The sequence below is a fragment of the Rhopilema esculentum genome, chromosome 11, assembly GCF_057945365.1.
Source record: "Rhopilema esculentum isolate cy_ngs chromosome 11, ASM5794536v1, whole genome shotgun sequence".
NCBI lineage: Eukaryota > Metazoa > Cnidaria > Scyphozoa > Rhizostomeae > Rhizostomatidae > Rhopilema > Rhopilema esculentum.
This window is the reverse complement of record NC_142825.1, coordinates 15451434-15475122: the sequence shown is the minus strand read 5'-3', so window position 1 is coordinate 15475122 and position 23689 is coordinate 15451434. Positions and strand designations below refer to the sequence as shown.

General features: G+C 36.1%; 1 protein-coding gene across 1 annotated transcript; it reads right to left on the bottom strand.

Annotated features, from left to right (window-relative positions):
- Positions 1–316: 316 nt before the first annotated feature.
- On the bottom strand, positions 317–20065 carry LOC135693468 (uncharacterized). The gene is made up of 6 exons (XM_065211964.2): positions 19780–20065; positions 11942–12078; positions 10860–10959; positions 5385–5525; positions 4234–4329; positions 317–3880 (listed from the first exon to the last, which is right to left on the bottom strand). Exons 1-6 carry the CDS (start codon positions 19919–19921, stop codon positions 3543–3545), a joined length of 954 nt encoding a protein of 317 aa, XP_065068036.1. The 5' UTR covers positions 19922–20065; the 3' UTR covers positions 317–3542.
- Between the last annotated feature and the right edge of the window lie 3624 nt (positions 20066–23689).

Here is a 23689-nt window from a genome sequence, read left to right as displayed (position 1 = left end):
GTTTACGAAAACATGGGTTTGGATTGTGTGGGAGATAGGAACAAAAGGCTCCATCAAAGGCTTACAATAATTAACAGAAATCAGTAAGAATTACGTTTAGGGGTAAAAGAAAGAAGAACTAGCAGCCAAACAAAAGTGATTGATAACCTGCCTTGGCAGTCATTCGAAAAATGGCAAATTTTCAGAATTGTTAAAAATTGGCACTGCTTTAAAATACACATTTGAAAACTATTAAAATGGCTATAGAACAATCTATTCAAAATAGCTGACAGATTACATTTTTATTAGTCAAATATCTGATGACTCCATCCTCTTGAGTAGGCCTTTGTCAGATAAAAACGTGTTCTATACAGTTCCATGTTCACAAGAGTATCTTTTAAAGTTATCACCTTAATTCTAAATTAATTTGATTTTCAATAACTATACATTTATCAATTCACTTTCACAAATTTGAAAGTATGTTACGTAAATGTTATATGAAATCATGCAACCATATCACAAGAATGTGAACTGAAATTAGAACATGACAAAATGTAGAACAAGATACTTATCAAACATTAGGCTTAAAACGTCAAACATCCAGGACTTTCGCTAGGTGATCGAAATGAATAAATTCCCGATAAAACCTCCGCTCCCTTACTCTTTGTTTGGCATAGATATAGTGTCCGTGGTTTTCCTTCAGAAACTTAAATGTTGCGACGGTGAATGTAGCATGAAATGAAAACACCCTTGTCTAATATGGCTAACTAGAATAAATTTGGATGGAATTTCTTATTCTTGATAAAAATTAATATTTTGAAAAACACTATGCAGCGGGTCATGTAGAGTGTAGTAAAAATGGGGCTCTTTTTCATTTCCCTTCGTAAACGAAACTATTTTACAATTTGCAAGCAATCACCATTGTAATCAGAAGATCACTAATCATAGTTGCAAAAACCATTGTTCCTACTGCAACATTTTACCGAAGAATTGTACCGATAAGTAAAAATTTGGCTGAATAGCAAAAGAGGACGATGCCAACAACGGGCCTAATAAAAGGGCAAAGAAGGATGATACATCTTCATCTAAAATCCTAGTTGCTGTTTGTACAATGGTAATAGATTTGAGATTAACTGGCTTTTATGAACCATAAATTTCCTTTAGGCACCAAGCAGAACGGCTAGAGAGAAAGCGGGCATACATGTATACTATGACGGCAATGAGAAATACAAGTTGAAAGTTAACAGTCAATTGTCGGCTTCCAATTACAAATTTGTGCTAATGATAAAAAGGTTCGAAAGCGTCGTAGATCACTTACAAGCATCAGCACGCAAAGAAGCAACGCAATAAGGAAAATTATACAGCGTTAAGATCCATGTCAGGCTACCATCGTACGGTACGTGTAACAATGAAATACAGAGCATAGACTTTGAATTTCTTAACTCATCGTGTAGTGGATGGAAAGATTGATACACAAGTAGAAGCAATCAGTGTTAGGAGTTGTCCTTCAAGAACAGAGCTTATTCAGTAAAGAAGGATGGAACACAAACTTTGTACCATATAATCCACCTGCCTCATTGTACCATGACAGAGAATAATTTACATGTTGTGAGATACAATAAATATTCAGAAAGTTGGAAATGAAGCGCAATATAAGCTCATTGTTTAAAGGACTGTGTTTGCTACTCCGTTTGGATTGACAGAAGCACGGACAAGCAAAAATTAAATTCAAGCATTTGCTTAAAATTCTGCTGTTGACGAAGTATGTCTCAAAACTGTATTTCTACGGATATCGATTATAAATCAGTGATACGCAGTTGATTGATGTCGTTGTGGTAAACGAATACTGAAAAATTGGAGGCCATTTCGAATATTTTTCTCACTAGCTTAAAATTCTTAAAAAATACCCTGAAAAAATACCCCTTCAAATTTTTGCAAAAAAGAAAACTTGTGTACAAAATTAATTGTGGTGAGATTTTTGCCAAAGTATAGTCTAAATTTCTTTTCGGGTTAGTTCACTCGATGAAATCCAAAAACAGTGCAAATTTGTATTGCACCTTTTATTCATTACCTTTATTCATATATCTAAATTGGCTTTTTCATATTCATATTCAAATTCATATTTTTAATATAGTCTGCTAATCAAGGAGAAAAATTGTGTCTACCGACATCAGTAAAATATATTTCACTTGCTTGTGCATATGGCAACTAGGGCGATTAGATGTGATCTATCCAGACAATTTCAACGCCACATGAATAACTTCAATACCAAAAGATCTAGTAAATTTTTCTTGAGTTCTAGTCATAAATATGGACTACTCAAGGGGCATGGTGTTTTGGAGACCTCGAGCAAAATAGAAGGAAGTATTGATTGTTTCGATTTACTTAAATATAAAACATTTTGTCAGTGCAATGATTAACGATGTATACAGCCACTAATAATTAATTGCACATAAATCCATTGCCAAACTGTACATAAAGATAAAAAAGCAAATCTATATCTTCTCTTGAAAAAATCCTGATCTCGCTAAAGTCAGTTGGACTAGAAATTCTAGCAAAAAATTACTTATAAATACAACATAAGCCAACCCGAACGAGTGAAATAACAAGGCTGGCAGACATCATTTCGATCATAAAAAATGATCATAAGATATTTTTCAACCGTCTATATCTACTTTTTATCTGTTAATCAGAAATTGTTATTTTCTTGAGTTTTTTATTGAACAGTGTATCTTTTTGCTATTCTAAAAGAAAATACATAAATATGTATATAATAAATAAAGATCTGATTTCTGATACTGTGAAAATACAGAAAGAAAGTTCTAAGAAAGACTACTTGCAAATACAAGCTAATTAGGTACGTGAAATACACTAACAGCCTGATGTATAGGTGCATGCTGTATATTTGAGATCCAGGAATCATTTCTTGTTTAGTTACGCTCGTAATGTTTTCCTTATTTTATCAAAGATTACACTCTTCTTGTCTTCATTTATTTTCCTTCAAATGGCAAAGCATCAAAGATAGCAAAGCATATTATGGACTGGAAGGGCTGAAGACAATTCGGTAGATAATTAAACGTAACTTTCTAGGATTGATGGTAGGGCTAAAACTCCAGTCCCAACCCCTCCCCCCCCCCCCTTCCACAGACACTGTACAGGAAACGTAGAAAGCACGATAGATTTGTTACTTTGCTATCAATTCCTCCCAGACAAATATGGAGTAAGACATCAGAGCTGTACATTATTCAGCATCAAGTGAAAAGCTTAGGTAGGGCAAAGTTGTTCATAAACACTTAATAGCACCTTCATTCGTCTGATGTTCTCAACAATGAGGCACCAGAGAGGGTTCACCGTTTAAGACATTGTTTCTCGTTCGAAAATTTACAGTTTTTTGTTTCTTGTCCTTTGTAGCTTTTTCATCCGGTTGCATACGAAACTTGCCTTGAAATAGTCATAGACAAGGTTATCTGGCGTTTTCTTCTGGCAAATTGACTTGATCGACTTGGCTTTACTGACCTGGTTCGACCTCCACGGTTCCTTAGAATGCACCGTAAACAATCTCATCAGTGATATCTTGCATTTAACGCTAATCTTGGTGGACAGTTTAGTTGCCTACGATTTGTCCTGACAAACCTTTTGCATTTCTTTCCCCACGCCATCGAGATCGTATAATCATCAATAAATAGAGTGTCAGTTCTTCGATCTTCCCTGCCGAAAATGAGATAAACATACCCAACGTTCAACTTTTGACACTCACAGCTGAGTTTTGTTCCCTTCACTTCTAGAGGTTGGTGCTTCTTTCTGATTCTGATGCGTCCTCTCTTGTATCTTTTTGTCACTCGCAAATAATACTTTGTTTTTCCTTTGTCTTTGACAATTCTTTCTATCTTGGCCCTGACAACTGCAACCAAAAACAAAAACCCAATTCAGACTAAAGAGGCTAACAAATTTAAAAGCCCCTATAAGAGGCTGACAAATTTTCTCTTATTGAACATATCGTAAAAACATATGACGCATGGCTGTAGGGGTACAATGACTGCCGTGTTAAGAGGGGCTTTTGAGGTAGGATGTTTCTTAAGACCTTGAACGGTTATTGCAAAGTCTTATATGACTGAGGTCCCGCTGAAGCATGAAAATAATTTTATCTTTAAATTGTTCCACATTTCTTAGAAAAGGTAGTAACTGACGGCAATAGGCTCCAAGAGAATTTGTACATTTCAAAAAATAATTGGTTGATGCCAACTCGTTACTCACCGAAGTCGCTAATGCAGAATTCTGTCTTTAGCGAGTCCATGTCACATGTCTTTTGGCAAGATCGAGTTTCTGTACGAGGCTGTATTTTTGGCTTTTCTAAAATGGAGACAAAATCGGATTGATGTGGTAAGTATTTTGGTCTGACAGGAACATTAAGTGAACAAACATGATCAAAAATTCTTTTGGTTGTACTCTCGTGCCACATTAGTTCTGTTCACTGATTATTTACAGTTCCTAACATCTTGAATAATGAAGGTAATTGTTTACCGCACTTCTTAAAACAGCTCGATTCAATGTCTTAAAAACAGAGTTCTTTGTTGCTCTTTTTTATTTTTGTTTCTTTGTTTCTATGGTCTGGGGGGTGGGGGGCTCTCTCTCGATTAGTTTATCTATTTAGAGAGCTCCTCCTCAATCAATCTTAAATACAATCATGTAATTTTTTTTCGTAGTAGTGTATTCTTCTTAATATTTTTTATGGGTTCTTGTAAATAGTAGTAGTTGTAAAGTAATTATGTAGAATGGTATTAAGGATTGATTGATTGATAAATGAATGAATGAAACTGAAGAGCGCTATAGGCCTCTGTGTGAAATACAGGATGGTTATACGTTGCAGGTCTACGTTGCACGCACAAATTTCACAGCAGGAAACTAAGAGGTAGTTTTTGCAATATTGATGCTAGATTAATATTCATCGGCAGATTTCTATACACTTATAATATTGCGCTTTTCGTTACAGGCAAATGCATACTTATCCGAATGCAAAATTTTATCTTCACCAAGACGTGGTTTTTTTATAAATTTTAGTCAAAAAACTAGCGAATCTTGTTCTTTTCTTTAGCAATACACCAAATTTACATCGGTATATCAAAGCTTAAGGGGTACATTACTTGGATATCTCGTTCTCAAAGTAAATAGCGCATCAACTCTTGTGAAGTGTTTCTTTAGCGAACTAAAGAAGAACTTTTCTCACGATCCTTTAAAAGAAATATAGGCCCGACACATGTCGCGGTATCTTCTAACAAGTAGGAAAATCGGATAGCATTGGAGAGTCTGTGCCGACATAGGTCACGATGAATCGCACCGTGCAAACACGAGTTAAAAACAGTACAAATTTGAATAAAGCGTATTTTGGTCGATGATAAATATATTACCTTTGACACACTTTCTGTTTAGAGGGATGTGTATTGGCGGGAGTCGACGCTTTTTCGAATGCAAGTCGAAGAATCTTATGTCGATGTATAACTTCACCTCTCCAGTCTTTTTACCACTGCATGGGAAGTAGATCTTGAAAGCTAGAAAGAAAACATCTTGGTTTAGACAAGCCATGGTGTTAAATGTTTAATACCAAAAATCGATAATTGTAATCGATCAAAGACTGCTGTACGATTTGCATTGCTTGATAAATGCACTTTAACAAGTAGTTATTGCTAGTATCGCTAAGCATAAATAGTTTCTCTACTTTTACTTTACATCATAGATCTGTTTTACATATTACCGTGCGTAATTTTCCAACATATTTTATTCAAAATCGTTCAAAAAAGAAAAGAATGAACGAAAAATGTCTAAATACCGTTTTCACCAGAATTTTCCGCAGAATTTATATTCACCTTTAGATTTATCTTTACTATAAACTAACAGTTGGATATTCTGAAATTGTCAATAGCTAGCAAAAGATGTCAACAAGGCTGTTGTATTTTTAGAACATTTATGCAACTGTTGGTGGTCTAATGAACTGCAATTTAGCAGATGACGTTCTTTTTTCAGTGTCTGGAAAAACAATCAGTTGCCTTGATATAGAAGCTGAAACAGTGGGCGTTATCGGTCTTGATTCTAGAAACTTTTGATGTTCTCATTCTCTTTGACAACTCTTCAATCTATGTTAAAATTAAAAACACGCGATTGGCAGCGATTCAGTTAATAACTGTCTGGCCTTTACGCTAAAAACAGATTTCAGTGTGGTCACTACATGTCCTACGTGAAATGTTACAATAGCAAATATAAAGATAAAAAATGATGCTCATTAGCAAAATGGGAAGAAAAAGACGTAAAATGATAGTGAAAAATGACTGCTTTGTAAACGTAAGCACAACACGACTTAAGATCTGGATGTTTGTTCGCCTAGGCAAGACAATTATTTGACACAAGCAAAATAATATTTGTATTGTCCCATGGCATTCCTAAGGTTTAGAATCTGCCTAACAAACGAGTTGAGATAACAGCAACAACAACAAAGGTAAACAGCTTGTTTATAAACAAGAATACTATTAGCATGCGTCACTCGATGACGCAGAATTCTTTCAGAGCTAAGATATAAGGGGATTAAACTGCGAGCCTTCTTTGAGCAATGCTCATTATTTTTCTATCACAAACTAAACGAAAAAGGACACCGACAGAGATGCTTTCCTCAATAATAGACAAGCTTAAGTAAAAAATTCCCTTGATGTTAGTTGAGTGTATAGCAAAAACTGTCTTTCTTGAAAATAAGCTTTAATAGATTTGATTGGACTAGGCTGCAAAATCACATTTGTAAGTGCTATGTACGTTTCGTCCGCAAATCAAGATACGTGAGAATTCTAAGTAATTGTTGAGAATGGGAACGAAATTTCTAGGCCATAATTCAATTGCTTCGACAGATCATCTGAATGACATAACAAATGGGTGTCAGATTCATAATCGGGTTTTTCTTCTTCTTGATTTGAGTAATCAAATATTGAAATTCTGTCATTGATACCATATTTCTGAAATTACGAATCACAGCAGATATCATTCAACACTGAATAAAAGGATTTTCCTAATCCTATTGGCTCAAATGAAAGTATCGAAAAAGCGCTGAGGCAATAAACCTGATTGATATGCGACTTAATGCCTTTAGCCGCAAAAAAAAGAAATCCTGAAATCTTTCTTTGCTCGTTTTTTTGTTCTTGTAGCTACTAAAATCACGTGTTTAGAAAATTTGCTAAAATAAAGAAGCATGAATGAATCAAGTTTTCTGATTGATACGTTTAAGTTAAGTTTTGCCAGTGGAACTACCAGTTTGGATAAGTTATTAAATCGAAACGTGTCGGTGGTTAAAATAAATGAAAACATGAAAGGTCATTATTTGCTTTTATCATAAGAAAAAACAGCAAAATTAGCTGTCAGGGTATTTATAAAAAAGTATAATAGCGGAGAAGAAGTAAAAAACGCCTCTGAGGTGCAGAAGTAAGTTTCCCAGAACCAAATCTTAGTGCCATTATATCTTTTGAAACTTATGAACGAAAGCATTAAATGATGGCGCGTAGTCATATCAAAAGATGATGAAATAATTTTATCATAAATTTTTAAAATGAAGTTCACCTGCAGCCATCAATCCTTTGATTAGATCAATAAGTTTATGACGCATAAAAGTTATGTGTACATATAAAGCGTTTATATGAATAACGATGTTCGTAAAGAACACGATGAATGTGTCCCCTATTGAGACGCCCAAATATTGATCGATTGTGCAAGATTTAAACCAGTACATTTTCAGTTTTTTAAATCGAAAGGCATTGTATTGCTTTGCAATTAGGACCCGTGCGTTGCAGTTAAAAGAAAGACAACCTGCGTATAACATAATTGACTTCAAAGATTGCTTTCTTTGGTTGAAATTTCTCTTAAGTTTGTTAATATTTGTGAAAACTGTGGTTTTTGTCTAAATTGTTTCTTGAGCTTTCTAAATTAGAGTAAACTTCATTCATCAGATACTTTAAAGCTTTTTAGTTCCTATCTGAATAAAAAGAAAATTGAAACATCTACAAACAAACAAATATGCTCTGTTTCCACTAACATCTTAAATTGAACAGATTCATAACAAAATTATCACATTGAAGGTGCAATGCAGTTGACTGCGCTCTTAGGAAAGAGAATCGTTTACTATTATTCATCCGGCTTAGAGCTGTAATCCCATCTTAACTTCCAGTATCATTCTAAGTTTAGAAGAAAGAACTGCAAACAAAATTGTCTAAAACAAAGGTTTTTTCTGTGTCCTAAATGTTTAGAACTACCTTTGATGGATCAATCGGTTCTCTTGGGTTGCTATTAAAAGTCTTTATTTTAAAATTTTTGAGATTGTTTTTAAATGTAAGGCTGCGATAAAATAAAACTTGCAGAAATATTTCATATTTTTAACAGCATTAGCACAAGTAAGTTACTACGCATTGCACTTATATTGGTCAATTTTAACAGTGAAATACATTGATTTAGTAAATGAATATGCACACGACTGCATATTTCCTATGAATATCGAACTAGTTTACGAAGCGCCAAGAACATGCCTCCCTGTTAATGTTTTTGCAAAAATGCAGACATGAACTCGAAAACAGCAGCAAAATTTGCATTTTGGCATTATAACTACCTTTTTGCAGAGAGCATGATCGACAGAAAAGGGTGCCAGAATGGTGGGTGTAATCGTTTTGAAGACTTGGCATCATTACGTTGCAATTAAATGTAATCAAGAGAGGCACCACGCTCTCTTTAGCCACCAAAGCTGATGCCGACGTTGGCACAGAAGTCAAACAATTCTAGAGAAGTCGAAATAATACCCCGAAGTCTGTCTTAATTGTTGGTCGGCTCTGTAATTAACTTATGAAATTTCTAGCAGACTCCAGTGACGTTTTCTTTGAAAGCGGCCTAATTTTTAAAAGGGCCAATTTTTTTATTATGATACTTAAACCATTCTGCAAGAGCCATAATAAATGAAAACGAGACGCAAAATGCAAGGCAATGGTAGAATGTCTTAACAGATGAAGGCGAAACCTAACTTCCCTCCTATTAAAAGCACTATCCAATCAACTTATTTAATTCTGCGATTGGGTTTGTCTCCATTCGTATATATCAGCACTTGAATGCAAACAGTTTGCTTCTCTCTATCGGAGCAACTTCGACCATGAAGAACCAACTCAACTATAAAGCAAAGGCTTCACAACTGTTCCAAAAATCCTTACAGGCCATTAAGACAACTTACAAGTGAATTGAAATACCCTATTCGATTTATTGTTATCATAGATACTTCGTTTAAGAAACCGTGGAATCAGATGTAGTGTCATTTACTTTACCATAATATTGTAAATAAAGAAAAAGGAACATGTTCAAGTTCAAGTAATATAGAAAATGGACAATGAAAAGCCAGTTTCAGTGGCAGGTGCATGAATAAAAAACAACTTATGGTATAAATGTCTCCAAGAATGGAAAATTGAATCGCTACCTTCGTTTGATAGATTACCAGGGACAAAGTGGGACAACTGTACAACTGTACCAGGGACAACTGTACCACTACAGTAGAGAATAGCAAGGTTTATGAATAACTGAAAATGCTATACCGTATGGCACAATTTGCAGGTGGGGCGTAGACGCAGGATTTGAAGGAGAGTTTGCGGTGGCGGTCTCTTAGTAACAGTCATAGCAAACATTCGCAACGTGCAACAGAAACTAAGTCGCATTACGGCAGCCCATAGGCCTTTTCAATTCAAAGCATCCACTGGTCAGCCAACTGAGCCGCGTTATCATGTATATCTCCACTTAAACACCGCTTTCAATCGGTTTGGAAAAAACAGTTTCCGCCTTGCAGTAGCGCTAAGTGAAAAAGTCTGGTATTTCTCAATTACAATGTTCCTGACAAAGCTCCTTATGCTCTTTCGCTAGCTAAGCATTACTATTAATTTTGTCTCACACAACATTTGTGTTATGAGCTTACATCTACCGACAGAGAATATCGAGGCTAAAATGTGATTTAGGCCACAGTTTAACGGTTTGCCAGTGAGAATGTGCTTTCTCATACATATTTCACCTAAATATCATCGGAAAAATTCTAAAAACCAATTTCGCTTGATGAAGATTTTATTTAATCAAGAAAATACATAGCATTCGCGACTGAAATTTTTATTGATTGAAGGTCAATCAGTCATTTGAACAGATTTGTTGCTCCAGAGAAGGGATGCCTAAATTCACACTAGGCTAAGCGTAGAACCAAAGTGCACTCAGGAAACAAAGAGAAATTTGAATTAGAATGCTATCTTTGTATTCTACCACCAAATCTTTCTCAGCGCATAAGTTTGTTTAGCACAGCAAATCATAAACTCGACGTGGAACAGGACGCTAACAAAAAATTGATTATGGTCTACGAAAATATGGTAGGTGCACAAAAAATTGAATTGGGTGAGTTTTGGCAATTTTCTGAGATGACCAGCTTTAGTAAGTATAAGAGAGATATTTGTAAACCATCGTATTTCTCAAAGTATCTTTCTCCTTTTCAATTCAAAAGTCTGATGACTAAAACAAATTGTTAAAATCTCGACACTCGTAAGGAAAACATTCGAGTTCCAAAAACGCGCTTGTCACCTCCGGTAGAACATATGCTTACTGTTGCTGTTATCGCTAACTCTTCTTACTTTGCTTTAAAAACATGTAGCGGTACTGCCTTTGTGATCATTCAATCTTAATAGTTGTTTAAAGTTGTATAATGTCAATTTTGTGACGTCACGTTTAGTTGAAAACCAATCTCCCTCCCCCCACCCCCTTCCTAATTCTTGCCGCATAAATCCGTCCCTGATATTGGCAGATATAGATATAGGTTTGCTAGCTGAACAGAAAAGGAAAATGTAACTTACTCGTCATCGTTCTAGGTACCCTTCCTTTCAAAGGGATGTTTGCTCTAGGAGTCGGCATAATCTTTTCATCACTTGATTTCAAAGACAGTTGGTACTCTACCTACGGAAGAATTAATACCTGTAAATGAGATAACAGCAGCTCGACATCCAGGTTACATGAATTAATAAAACAGTTGAAAATGCATTGTGAGCCAAGCACGCAATTCATCACACAGTTTTTCTTAAAAGATAAGTCATTCTGAATCCTTCCTTTTTCAAGCAATATTCAGTCACAATTGACCCACCTAAAACAGTTCAACCTTGTAAGATTCATGTATCGAGATCATAGCAAATATTGAAATGGCTTTAACTGAAATCTCTTGCAATAACCCCACTGAGTCAGTGAAAAAAGTTCCATTATCGCATTTTTTTCATGAATATCGAAGCAATAACATTCTCACGCACATCAGATTATCAAATGATGGATTGATGTTGCATTGTTTCTAAGACCGTTGTCAAGGTGCCAATTAATTATTTTGCTTGGGCCAACACAAAATCAACATATGCTTGAAGTTTGTTAGATACCAAACAATACCACAGAGGGGTAGTCGAAAAAATAACAGATCAGAATTTTCTTTTGATAAGTTGAACAATATTTTAAGCCAAAAGAGTTTTTGGTAACTGATGAGGAGATAGCTATTTGCATTTGCCCTCTCCCCTCCTCAACTAATTTACCAGTAGTGTCCTCCACTAGAAAAAAAATAAATGCTTCACAAGATGTTTTTCTTATTTCGACAGATAAGGAAGATGTTGAAATATTTATAGTTCGCAAAGTAAAACAAAATCGGCTGAAATGAATAGCAATTGTAAAGCAATTTAATTCAAGTGCGAACAAATCAGTTTTTAGCAATCAACCGTGCAAAACAGTTATTTTGGAGAAGATATAATCTAAATCTTTTGTGTTCTGAGCCAATCACTTCTCACAAGGACATTGCCTGGCAAAGAAAGGTCAAGAGATTGAGCAGACATGGAGCCTTACGAGAAGATAATGCTCTTAAGAACACACGCATAGAATTTCCAAACGATTATCCTAACTGACTTACCCGTTTAGGTGAGAGGAACTTCAACTCCAGATCGTTGATGCCTGCCTTGATGGTCGGCCAGACTTTTGAAAACTGTGGACTTTGTAGTAATGGTGATATACGTCCATCCTTGACGATGACAAGATTTGCATTTAGATCTAGTACCAACAAAAGAGATAAGTTAATGAACAGGGTCTGAGCCATGTAGCAATGGATAATAACTGTTTACAGCCTGATAAGTTGTCGATGGGATCCCATCGAACGCCAGATTGAAAATGCATTCGACCACCTGTCACTGAGATGTTAGCTACTTCCCCTCTTTGAATGGTCAGTTTCTTCCAAAGAGAACAGCTAGGATTTTGTTCGCACATGTAAACAATGTAATTAAGCTATGACAAAACTTTTCTTCTCTCTTAACGTATTTACGAAAGAAATTGTTACTTTGGCTGCATCCAGACAGAATTAGGAACTTTAGAGAAAAAGCCAATAAATCCTTAAACCTGCTTCTTATTCAAGTCATTTCATTCTGTTTATCCAATCATTTTTTAAGCAGACTGGCTTTCAAAGGGTCTTAAACATTTTGACAAGGTTAAGAAGTCTGGCCTGCTCAGCGGTAAGAAGTCCTTCGTAATTCATTCTTCTTGTCAGAATCACAATGGGGACTTTCCCAAATATACATTGAACATAACCTTGATAATTTTTTATGAAGTGGTTAACTCAATTGGAGTTAATATAACAAATTAATTTTCTGAGAAAATTTTTGTAGAGAGCCTCGAGAAGACATCATGAAGACTCCAAAAAGTCTTGAAGACCTCCGTGACGAGTTATGCTTTTATATGGGCTAGGTGCAGATTTATAATTTGAGGAGTTTATTGATGGCAACCTCTTATCGCATGAAACTGTACCAATAATGAGAGTTTTGATATCCATGAATATTACTTTCTCCATGACAAAAAAACGATCACGTTAAACGCTTATCTTTTCACAGGTCAAATATTTGGAATGGATTAAGATGAAAGCTAAGCAAATTAATGACGGGGTAGAAACTGCTAGAGAATTCTTTGCTAATAGATCAATAATTTACAGACATAGTTGGACATTAATTGGTAGCTTAGACAGTCTTAGTAAAGTTTCATTCCAATTACTCGCTGGGCTTTATCCTTTTGGCCCCTGACAAAACACAACAGCCTTCATAATTACTGACAGTGTCTTCTTTTGTCTGGCTGAAAAGATCTATTGCCATCAATTTCATTGATTTAGTGTTGGAGGTTCTAATGAAATTTTGTACTTTAATACTCATCATCCTTTTTGAAACTTCAATATTGAAGTCTGATCATGACGAATAGTGCATGACATGATTATTCTGCCCTGTGATACGAAAATCAAGAAGAATGTTTGTTAAACAGAGAATGTCCGGTCCAATTGAAAACGATATGAAGAATAAATGTGACACGATAATACATCTTTGAAAACATGCCTCAAAGGTTAGGTTGGCTAAGACCTGGTAATCGGTGATTAAAGCAAGCCAAGCGACGCCATCTTGAAAGCGGATAAAATTTAGGCCCGTCTGATCCATCTTAGATATGGCCGGCATTGTTTAATAAAATTAGGAATTATTTTGTTTGTTTGACGAACATTTGAGCAATGAAATAAGAAGTCATCTGTGTTATTAATCAACAGTTTTGCAATTTCGAGCATATTACCTAAATAAGCACGCAGTAAGTTATGATATTAGCGTCGTTAATACTGGTTGGGAGGATTGCCCATAAAATTCTATTACAAAGTATGGCGAGTGTTCACTCAGTTACTTGTTTTCAAAACATTTTTAAATTCCAATAGAATAAGCTGATCAGGAAAGCTCAAGCAAAGTCTTTTAACACTGATATATTGCTCACGAGAAATCAAACAGTGTATGTCGATCTGTATACAATAGGACGTGTCTCTTGCTTAAAGAGTACCGAGGGAAAATGCAGCCTAGTGCGTTTTTGGTTTCTAGCAAGGCTAGGGTTGGCCATTCACAAACTAACCATATCGAAGACTCAACTATTCGAGGGTAAATGCGTTTTAAGATAAATAGCCAAATTCTGCTGTCTAAAGGATTCATGACAGATATCACTGAACTGAAGTTAAATTCTTAAAGAACGCAAGAAATGAAGCATCTTATAAAGACCAATATAACGGACAGGGAAGGCTGAATCAGTGATCAATTTTAGGTCACCTTTGTATACTTTAATCATATAAGGATGCTTGGTTTTATTCAACCAATCTTGTTGAGGTTTGAAGAGATAGAGCTAGGGATGTGAAACAATGCAACGCCCTAGTAATAAAGTGAAAATGTTGGTTAGAAAACCGACACGGAAGAGGCGTAGGAATAGTTAATTTATGATTATTTTAAAAGCGATAACGATAAAAAATACAGAAATTTCACAAGCACGTTGACGGAAATTTACACTCAGTGAAGAAAATTGAAAAGGTGATGACGTGATGGTGCAAAGATTTGAGGAAAATGACTTTTCGGGTCCACTAAAGAATTACTGTTGCAAACCAGTATCTTCGTGTAATAAATTGATAAAGATTGCTTTAATTCAACTAGTCGAATAATATGATTAAGTCATAGCTATATTACATGAGATAAGACTGGGAAAGATTTTATTCTGACGAGGAATTCGAGGCAAGTATTGTTACTTGGCTAGCCACGACTTTTGTGGCAAAGTAGGGCAGGAGCTGAACTAGCTGTCTGGCGCCCTGTGACTTAACGAATATCCTTTTAATACAATGAAACATGAAAAGGAACAAGATTAATTTTACCTCAATATGTTAAAAATTATACAAAATTTTCAAGAAGGTTAATGCTCATTTTCAGTAATGTTGCCTGCACTCTTGAGATGAAAATGCTAGATAAATAATCAAGCATATTTAAAGTTTTCCATTTTTAATTTACACTTCTGTTTTGTTAAAATTGCAAGGCACTTATTGCCAAATCTTTATCAACTTCATATTGGAGATATTGACTGCTTTTCCTTGCTGTGCAAACCTTGACACGTCGTTATCAGACGTCACAATCCAAACTAGCACGAGGAATGGGTTGCAAAATTGTCTCAAAACTATCTAAAGGCATGTAATCTTTGATGGTTGACGAGTCCTGTCTCACGTAGGAAATTTGCTTCGTGTTTCTAGAACGTAAAGTATTTCCTCGGCTACGTTTGCAAAGGGTGTGTTTAGAGACATGCCACACTCAGAGGTTTGACTCCCCTCTGCTTTCATGATTTGACAGAAATAAGATAGCCACGGTAAGCACAATGATACCATCTTTAAGTAGCTTAACATTACGTTAATTCTTTCCTCCAAGTAACACCTTCTAAAGTGGAGTTGAAGCCGCCCCCATGATTAACGATGCAATCACGAATCTTAGTCCATGGACGTGTCAGCAATGACTTCTGCGTACACGTGCATTGGAAATGTTAGCGATAGCCAGAAAAGTCTATCCTGATGCATAGATATTTCCACTGTGCTCAATATATTAGAACCACCAATTTAAATAAAATGAGAATTTTTAAGCTTATTTCTTTAGCCAGTCTTAGTCAATTAAAATCATTTTTCATTGTACAGTTGCACGGCGTTAGGGATTCTGCCTTTGCAGCTACTAGAAATATTCCTACCGAAGAACCAATCAGATGTCCATACCTCTTTTATGTCAACTTCCATAGCCGGTGGCAGATTAACCACAAAATTTATTGAAAATTATTCAGGATTTCTTGTTTTAAGTAACTAGTAACTTTTCGTCTAAAATTTGTCTGTACGATGAAAGAGCCCAGAATAAGACTTCCTTTTATGGTAGTTACCTTCACGATTTTAATTAACGAATTCCTAACAGTTAAAACAAACAAACTGCTAGAGATTTTCGATACAGTGACTTCGACAACACAGGCATCATGAAACTACACCACAAAGCAATACCCAAGAAATACTTGCACGAAGGAAATGTCCATGGATTAGAGAATAGCGAGGTTTGAACGTTGCTTCAGCTTGATTAACGCGTTCAAGAGCCATAAAACAGAACCTAGCACAAAAAAGGAGAACTAAGAAAACATTCATTCCAAAAAGGAATGTTTCAAGGTAGATAAAAGGCTCTTGTAATGAGAGGTTCAGGGATTCAGGGAGATGGAGTAAACACCACTCAGTAGAGTATGTTTCTGGAAATCCTTAATAGTTTAATGGGCTAGTTAATGAGAAATATACCTTGTTAGTTTGTAATGGCATTGCAATCACATTTCTAAGGTGAATCACTATGTTCGCTTTTTGAATTTTAAAGTACCAAAATAAAACGATCAGTTCTAAGGGAAGGCAGCTAATATTAAAGCGGTATTCTGCCTATGAGTTTGTAAGCAAATCGAGCTGTTTGCATAACACTCAAGATTAAACGTTGGCTAATTCTATATCGATCGTACACTTTCCCTTTTCTATTCATCTCTATTGCTTTTTTGAAAAGCTCCCTCAAACGTTTCTACGCGCTTAGAATAACCTCAAAGGCACGTAAGAAGGTCAAAAAGCCTAACAGATTTCATTCTTAACCTAGAATAATGTTTTGCAACGACAAGCATTGATAGTTGAAATGGCAATCGTTATTTTCGGCTTCCTATAAAACCGTTTTGGGCTTGACGACAATCACGGGTGAAAAGTCAATCTGCTTCTTTCTTCTTCCTTTACTAAGACTAAAGGGTTCAATTTATCAGTAGAAAAGAATCAAACAATATGAATCTTGCTAGTGTATACTGTTTACAACAAAAACATTCAGATTTTTTTAAATTGATTGAACTTTAGAATGTAACCAGAATTCTGTTACCCAATGGTCAGAACATCTACCTGCTTAACGAGAAGTTCAAGCGATGCAACGACCTTTACAATCGTTGAGTAAAGTAAGTGGAAAAATCGGATCTCAACGTCACACTTGGCCCATACCATATCGCATTTTAATGGCTCTTTGTCTCAACATTTCAGTTTTGGACGAGCTAGTTGGCATTTCTGATAGAATATTTAGCCAATAAAAGTAAGCCTTTTCTCACTTCCTAGGAATGAGCTCCTCGCAACACTCCCGCAATTGGTCGTCAGTACCTTAACGTTTTTCAAATCCAAAAAAAATTAAAGATTTTAGCCTTTTTCATCGATAAATCTATCTAAAAAATCTAAACCTTTTTCTTTTAACATTTATTGCTAGAAGTATGGCAACTGGCTTAATCTTGAGCTAAAATGACCAATATTATGTTTGTTCATACAATGCTGTAAAATAATCTAAATGAAAAAATTTCATGTTTGTCCATATATGGTTGTGAAACAGCTGTTAGAGAGCATAAAGGTTGACATGTAAACAAATGCACAACCTGTTCTTTTTTACAAGAAGCAGATAATTTTTGACTAAGTTCGTTGTTCTAATTTTTAAGTTTTGTGCTTTTTGATGTTGATTTTATTAAAACATTGCCATGTTTTGTTAACTCGGAGAAAATTTTGAAATCACATTTTGTTTGTAATTTTCCATCAGAGGCTGGACATATTCTTGCTTTGTTTTTTTCAGTTTGGCAGGTTGAGCATCAATGTTCTTAAAAAGAGTGTTCTGTTAAAAAAGAGTGTACGAGAAACAAACTCGTATGAGTGAAGTTGAATCTTCTTGCAAACTCTAGTAACCTCCAATCAAAGAATTGCGAAACTTGCCATGAACAAAACAGCTTGCAAATAAAAATCTTTTATCTGAAAATTCGAGAAATTTGATGCACGAAAGATACTGAAAAGCTGTGTTTTGGAGAATCATTTGAACATGCGAGGCCTAGATATCTGTAGGAAAGCATTCCATATTTCACTGAACAAAACTCATTAAACTACATCGAATTATGTTAAAGACTAAGCTTGAAAGTAGACCATGTTCTCAGACATCTTAAAACTACCGCAACATTGATATTGATCTATATGTGTATCTGTTTAGCTCTTACTTGAGCACAATAATTTCTAGTTGTTGTTTTTGATTTATTCCCATTCGACTGGTTGCTGTGCTTCAGTAATGCCTCCGAGCCAAACAATAAGGCTATTTTCAAAGCAGGGGAAAAACTTTATTTATTTTACTCTGGTAATGCTTCCTTTCTTTCAATTATCAGGTGATCTTGTTACAAGTAGGCCGGTTCACGCAATGTGAAAACAAATTAAGAACTCTGTAAAGTGAATGAGATGGATCACTTTAGTTTTTTTGACACTAAGCTGGAAATTTTCAAATTCGTTCAGGCAACAGCGTATTCAAGATGTTGGAGAAAGAGAGAGGGATGGATAAAGGAGTAACTCTCTCATTTCGCTAAGATGCGAAACTGCGGAAGATTGGAGAGAGTTTTGTCGCAATGATACCCTGGCTTGGGTTTGGCTCGTGTCTGCGAAGGTTCTGTCTCTTCACTATTCAAATGGTTGGCTTCTTACCAAGTCAGTGTTCTTTTGCATGGTGCTAAACGGCTTTGGAATGCCTTGGAATATTTTGTTGTCAACAAACAAATAACTGGTTTACAAACAAATTGCGAGATATTTCTCACTAATCGATGCTAAGGTTGTGCCATTGAGTGAGCGATGGAAACATGCATCCTACATAAACTACTGTCAGCCATTCATTTCTAATAAGTGGACTTTAGGTCATAGAAAAATTGAGAAAGGAATTTTCCTTCCCCCAGGGGAGATCTTTAATTGGGAAATCACACCTATTTAAATGACATTTTTTACAGCAGAATTGGTATTCTTTCGATTTTCTATAGGTGTTGCATTGTCGGAAAACTCTGCTTAGAGCCATGATTTTTTGTTTATAAATATTTTCTTACGCGATTTATTGCTTGTTTTCGGAATCTGTAAAAGGACTTTCCATTATTTGAGCAAAATTTTTCCCATCAACGATAAATGATTGGGGCACTTTATGTTAAATTGAATATTTTTGCTGAAAGAAACTAACATAGATTTCTGTTTATGCTTACTAAAAATTCCAAGAAAATGGAAGTTTCTTCGACTCTCCTTCGGCTTTATTCTAAAGAAGATGGCTACCCGACCAATCGTAGACAGAGCATTCATTACGACAATAAAATAAAAATAGACTGAACTAGTTACATTGGAGTTCCTAAAGAGTTGTGGAAATTCTAATAAATGGATTTTTTAGCTTTTTTTGTTTCGCTAATCAAGAGTCTATGAAATGATGATCCTCGGCAAAATTGAAGCAATCAAGCTGAAATAATCGGGTTTCAGCTCTTAGTTATACATTCTCCGCTATATTTCACCAAAATAAACTTCTACAACAATAAGGGAAATACAAACAGAATTTCTTTTCATTCACGAGAGGTAAATCTGTCTCAATAAACCTACTTCTGGTTGCTTTCGATTCATTTTTTAGTAATGTCATTAAAGAGGGACAGTATTTCACCCCTCAAATTCTCTTTATTTGTGAGATGGGCGTGAATTTACATAAAACAGCTTACTATGGGATGCTCTACAAAGTAAACTTGCAATTCTGGAGTTCGAATCATTTTTTCCGGCTTGCTTTGTATGCCAATCACTGGCGTATGAAACTATTAAGAACCCTCGTGATTAGAAAAAAATTTCTATGCTTTGCTTTTCAAACGTCAAAGTTGACAAGCTTGGGTACTGGGATTTCTTTAAAACGGGATTACAATTGCCGTTATTACGCAAAGCGACCAGACTTAAAATTTGTCAAATAGAATGTTACTGCCACAATGGCAGGGAATAGAAAAATCTATATAAAAAGGCAGCCCCTTGTGATAGGAAGGAAACTTAACCCTCGCGCATATCTTATCCATGAAGTAAAAATATTATCGAAGAGCAAATCTTACCGAAGTCCAAAAATCGCTGCACCTCTTTCCCGGCAACCATTACATCAAGGATCGCTGCCACATCTTCGTGAAAAATTGTTAGAAAAACAAGAAGAATCGATCGGAGTTGAATCATCTTCGAGAAAACGTTTGTAGAAGACATTCGCCTTTGGCCGTGATAGCTTTCCGATTTAGCAGAATGACAACTCGTCTTTGGGTCGCTATCGGTTCGCTATTATAGGGATTCTTTTTTATACTTCCGAGCCTCCCTCATTTATAACTATGAGAAACAAACTGCCTCGTTCCAGCCTTGTTTTAATTGTTGTGTTAATTGTCTCCTCTAAACAATGTAGTCATCTAAACGCGGCTACTTAAAGAAAACGTAGAGCTGTACTATCGAACAGGCTGAACGGAAATCGATTGCCATTCAAGTCAGGTTGTTTCATTTGCTTTTGTAGTTCTCATTGCTTCACATTCTTGAAATGCCTGCATTGCAAGTCCAGTTAAAAAAGGCGTTTCTAGAATTGCCTAGAAATATAGTTTATGTTGAGATTGTCAGTAAATTTTAATATTGAAATACCATATACGTTTATTTAGTCTTCAGACAGTGTGCCTTCCATCTTTTTGCTGTGGCATTTCTTGACACCATTTTTACAATTCATGTTACAATCAATTAACAATCGAAGATCATTGGTTTGGAAAATCCCGTTAGTTGCAAGTGACATTCAAGATTGAAAACTAGGGACAAATGAAGAAATAGGCGTTGCGAGTATCCTAATTTATTTGCATAAGTTAAAGGACCAATTTTTCTATCTTTTGGTACCAAAACTCATCACAGATCAATTGGCATTGACGGTGCTTCCGGAGCCCCATGAGAAAGGAACTCATCAATTTTCATTCTTTCTTCCGAAGCTGTCTCATCTTTCCTTTCTGTTCTGAGCAGGGGCATAGGAACTCCAGGCACCTCGGAGCGTTGAGAAAAGTGGGGGGGGGGGGGTCTAAAAAATGTGGAGGGGCTAAAACCGCATAAAGAGAGGCTTTACTGGTAGTTGATTGCTAAATATTTGGCATTTTTTGCAATTGGCTAAAGCCCCCCAGCCCCCTGCTCTGTGGTGCTTGAACTCAAGGGCTCTAGGGGTCATGTTACACCAACTTTTGTATATTTGCCCCTTTTTAGAACTTTAGGAGTCTGCCCCACATTCACATTTTCATAAATTTTTTTTTGCAAATGAAGCTAATTTAGATTATCCAGTTTGTAGAATTTGGCTGTTTTTTATAAGATCTTGAGTGTACCAACAGCCCTGCACCTCAGGTGTAGGTCCACAAAAATGATCCAAAGTGTCAGCTGCACCAGAACTGTAATTTGTTCTAGATTTGATTCAAATAAAGCTAACGGTTTGGCGATAACATATCTGCATCTTTAGTGCATCATTGCTTTGCACTGCATCCTTGTAGATTATAATAAATAATATTGGCAGTTGGGGAAATCATGCAAATACTAGGGGTAATACCCCCTAAATTTGACATGACTACCTCCAAAATTGGGTAATCCTATTCAGGGCTACTGTGAGGTTTCAGAGTCCCTGGGGCAAAACTGAAAGCAAGGCCCCATAGGATTCTTCCCATCCTGCCCTGTTTTTTGGTTTGTAAATCTTCATTATCTTTGTTAGTCTTCAGTAAAATTGCTGGAAGTATAATTGGGAGAAACATTATCAGTGCTGTGATTGCCTGTGAATCACAACAGGGATGTTGTGGCATGGGGATGTTAAGGTTCATAGGAGTACAAATGGGTACATGGGAGCTGTTACACCTAAAGCAAACGCAAAATTGTGTGATTTTCATTGCTTTGCTATTTTTGGCCCTTTTTCCTGGTGCTCTGCCTCTCCTGCCCTACAGCTCTTTTGGCAGCACTGATTTCCAACATCTTGGCATATAAAGCATGATTATGGTGATTGATTTTAGACTTGTCTCATTCCACCAAATAAGGGTGCAAATTAGATGTTAAGACCTTTTTATTTGTTCCAGCAACCTTGCACAAATCTAAATAATGATAGTTGATTAATAACACAATCATTGATGTCTTCTTCTTAAAGGCTGTAGTGTGTTTACACTTTCTTTCTGGCAGTATGTCAAGGCAGGCAAAAAGAATCATACTAAAAGGTAATTGCCAAAGGGGTGTGGATTCAAAAGTAGGAAGTTTCTTGAACCCCTATGTTGTATCAGAAATTTAAAAATGTTAGAACTTTCCCTAGACTTTTATAAAGATAAATTTTTATCAAAGAATATCTAGATATGCTTGAAGTATTGCTTGCTTGCTTATTATATGGCTTAGAAGTAGAGAAAAGTTGTGGCAATTGAATGTTTGACTACATCCTTTTTTATTTCAGAAAGCTATCTTTGTCAAATCTATGAAACACATACCTTGGATTGCATCACACTGTTGTGGACAGAAGTTTTGAATTTTGGAAAGAAAGCAAGATAATAAAAAGGCTGGTCAGTTATTTGAGTAATACCAGATGGACTGGGTCAAAAATTAGGCCTAGGTTGGCTCAGGCAGTAACCTTTGTAAACTTCACCCTAACCTTTGTAACAGCCACGTAGCTGCAGGGTGGGGGGTGGTCATGGGGGGGGACAGGGGGGGCTGTGCCCCCCAAATGAAAATTTTGACAACAGTTTGCCCCCTCTGGCTACAGTTTCTCCAAATGAATTTTTAGAAAATCTGGCATATTTATAATTCCATGACCTTGATTTTGTCCAAATATATGTTTGTTATATATCTGTTTTCTTGTTTTAAAGCATGCTCGAGTTTGCCCCCCCCCCCCTAGCCACCACCTTAAACTATGTGGTTGCTTTGTAAACCCTAGACCTTTTTCTTGGAAGCAAATGCCTAGACAAAGCTGATGCAGCTTAGCATGTTCTTATGGATAGTGCATTTGTGCCATACCATTAGCAATTCACAAGGCTAGGCTCCCAGGCCATTCCAAAACATCACCTACCAAGAAGTCCCTCCCCCCTCCTCGAAGACAGCTTCAATATGGAAGATAAAAAAGTTATACATACAAGGTTAGCTCATTTTGTCAAGACACTCTGTACTTTGAACAAAGACATCTCTCTCTGGACTTTCAAATCAACTTTGAAGGAAACTTAACTTAATTTAGAAAAGAAGCTTTTAAATTCATTGTGCTGTCTACAATTGTCGCGTTGGAATAGAACTGTTATGACTTTGACAAATCTGGGCCAATAAGCTAACTTGGGGTCAATCCGCATTATTCTATTTTGTACAACCAAAAAAGACGGTAAATCGGCAGAAACATAGCAAAGGAGATATGTTGATTAAGACAGACAAGGCTGCTTTCAAACCAAATTTCGCGATCCGAAGTCTGTTTTGATGATTTTCAGCTAGCGACGAAAGAAGGCAGATTATTTTGAAATGAAAGCATTTGTTTATTCTTGTCTATAGCTTTTATTACCATACACGTCTGCACCAGGATTCACCTGTAGCGTTAGCACTGTCTCCCAAGCTAAACGGCTGTAACCAGCTCGTTGCATCTGACCTATAGCAAGGGTTCTCCCGATAAAACGTGAAGTGTACACCAAAGAGGGTACTGGAGCCCGTGCAGAATATCTGCACCGAAACGACTTTTACTTGACGGGAGTGCGCTATTTTCATCTGCAGTCCTCAATTACACGAGTAGGTGTAGCTGGGGTGTCGTTTGTTTCGCGATCAATAATCAGACAGTGACCTATTGTTATTTCATCACTGCTCCCTGCATTCTTGATTAATTAGAGCCGTTTAATCTCATATGATTGTGCTTAACGTAATGTAAAAAACGACACTTAATGCTAACTAAGTGGAGTTCGTAGCATGTCCTGAAAGCAAACTTTCTAAGGAAACATCACCACAGCATGCGTTCGACCATGACGATCGTTC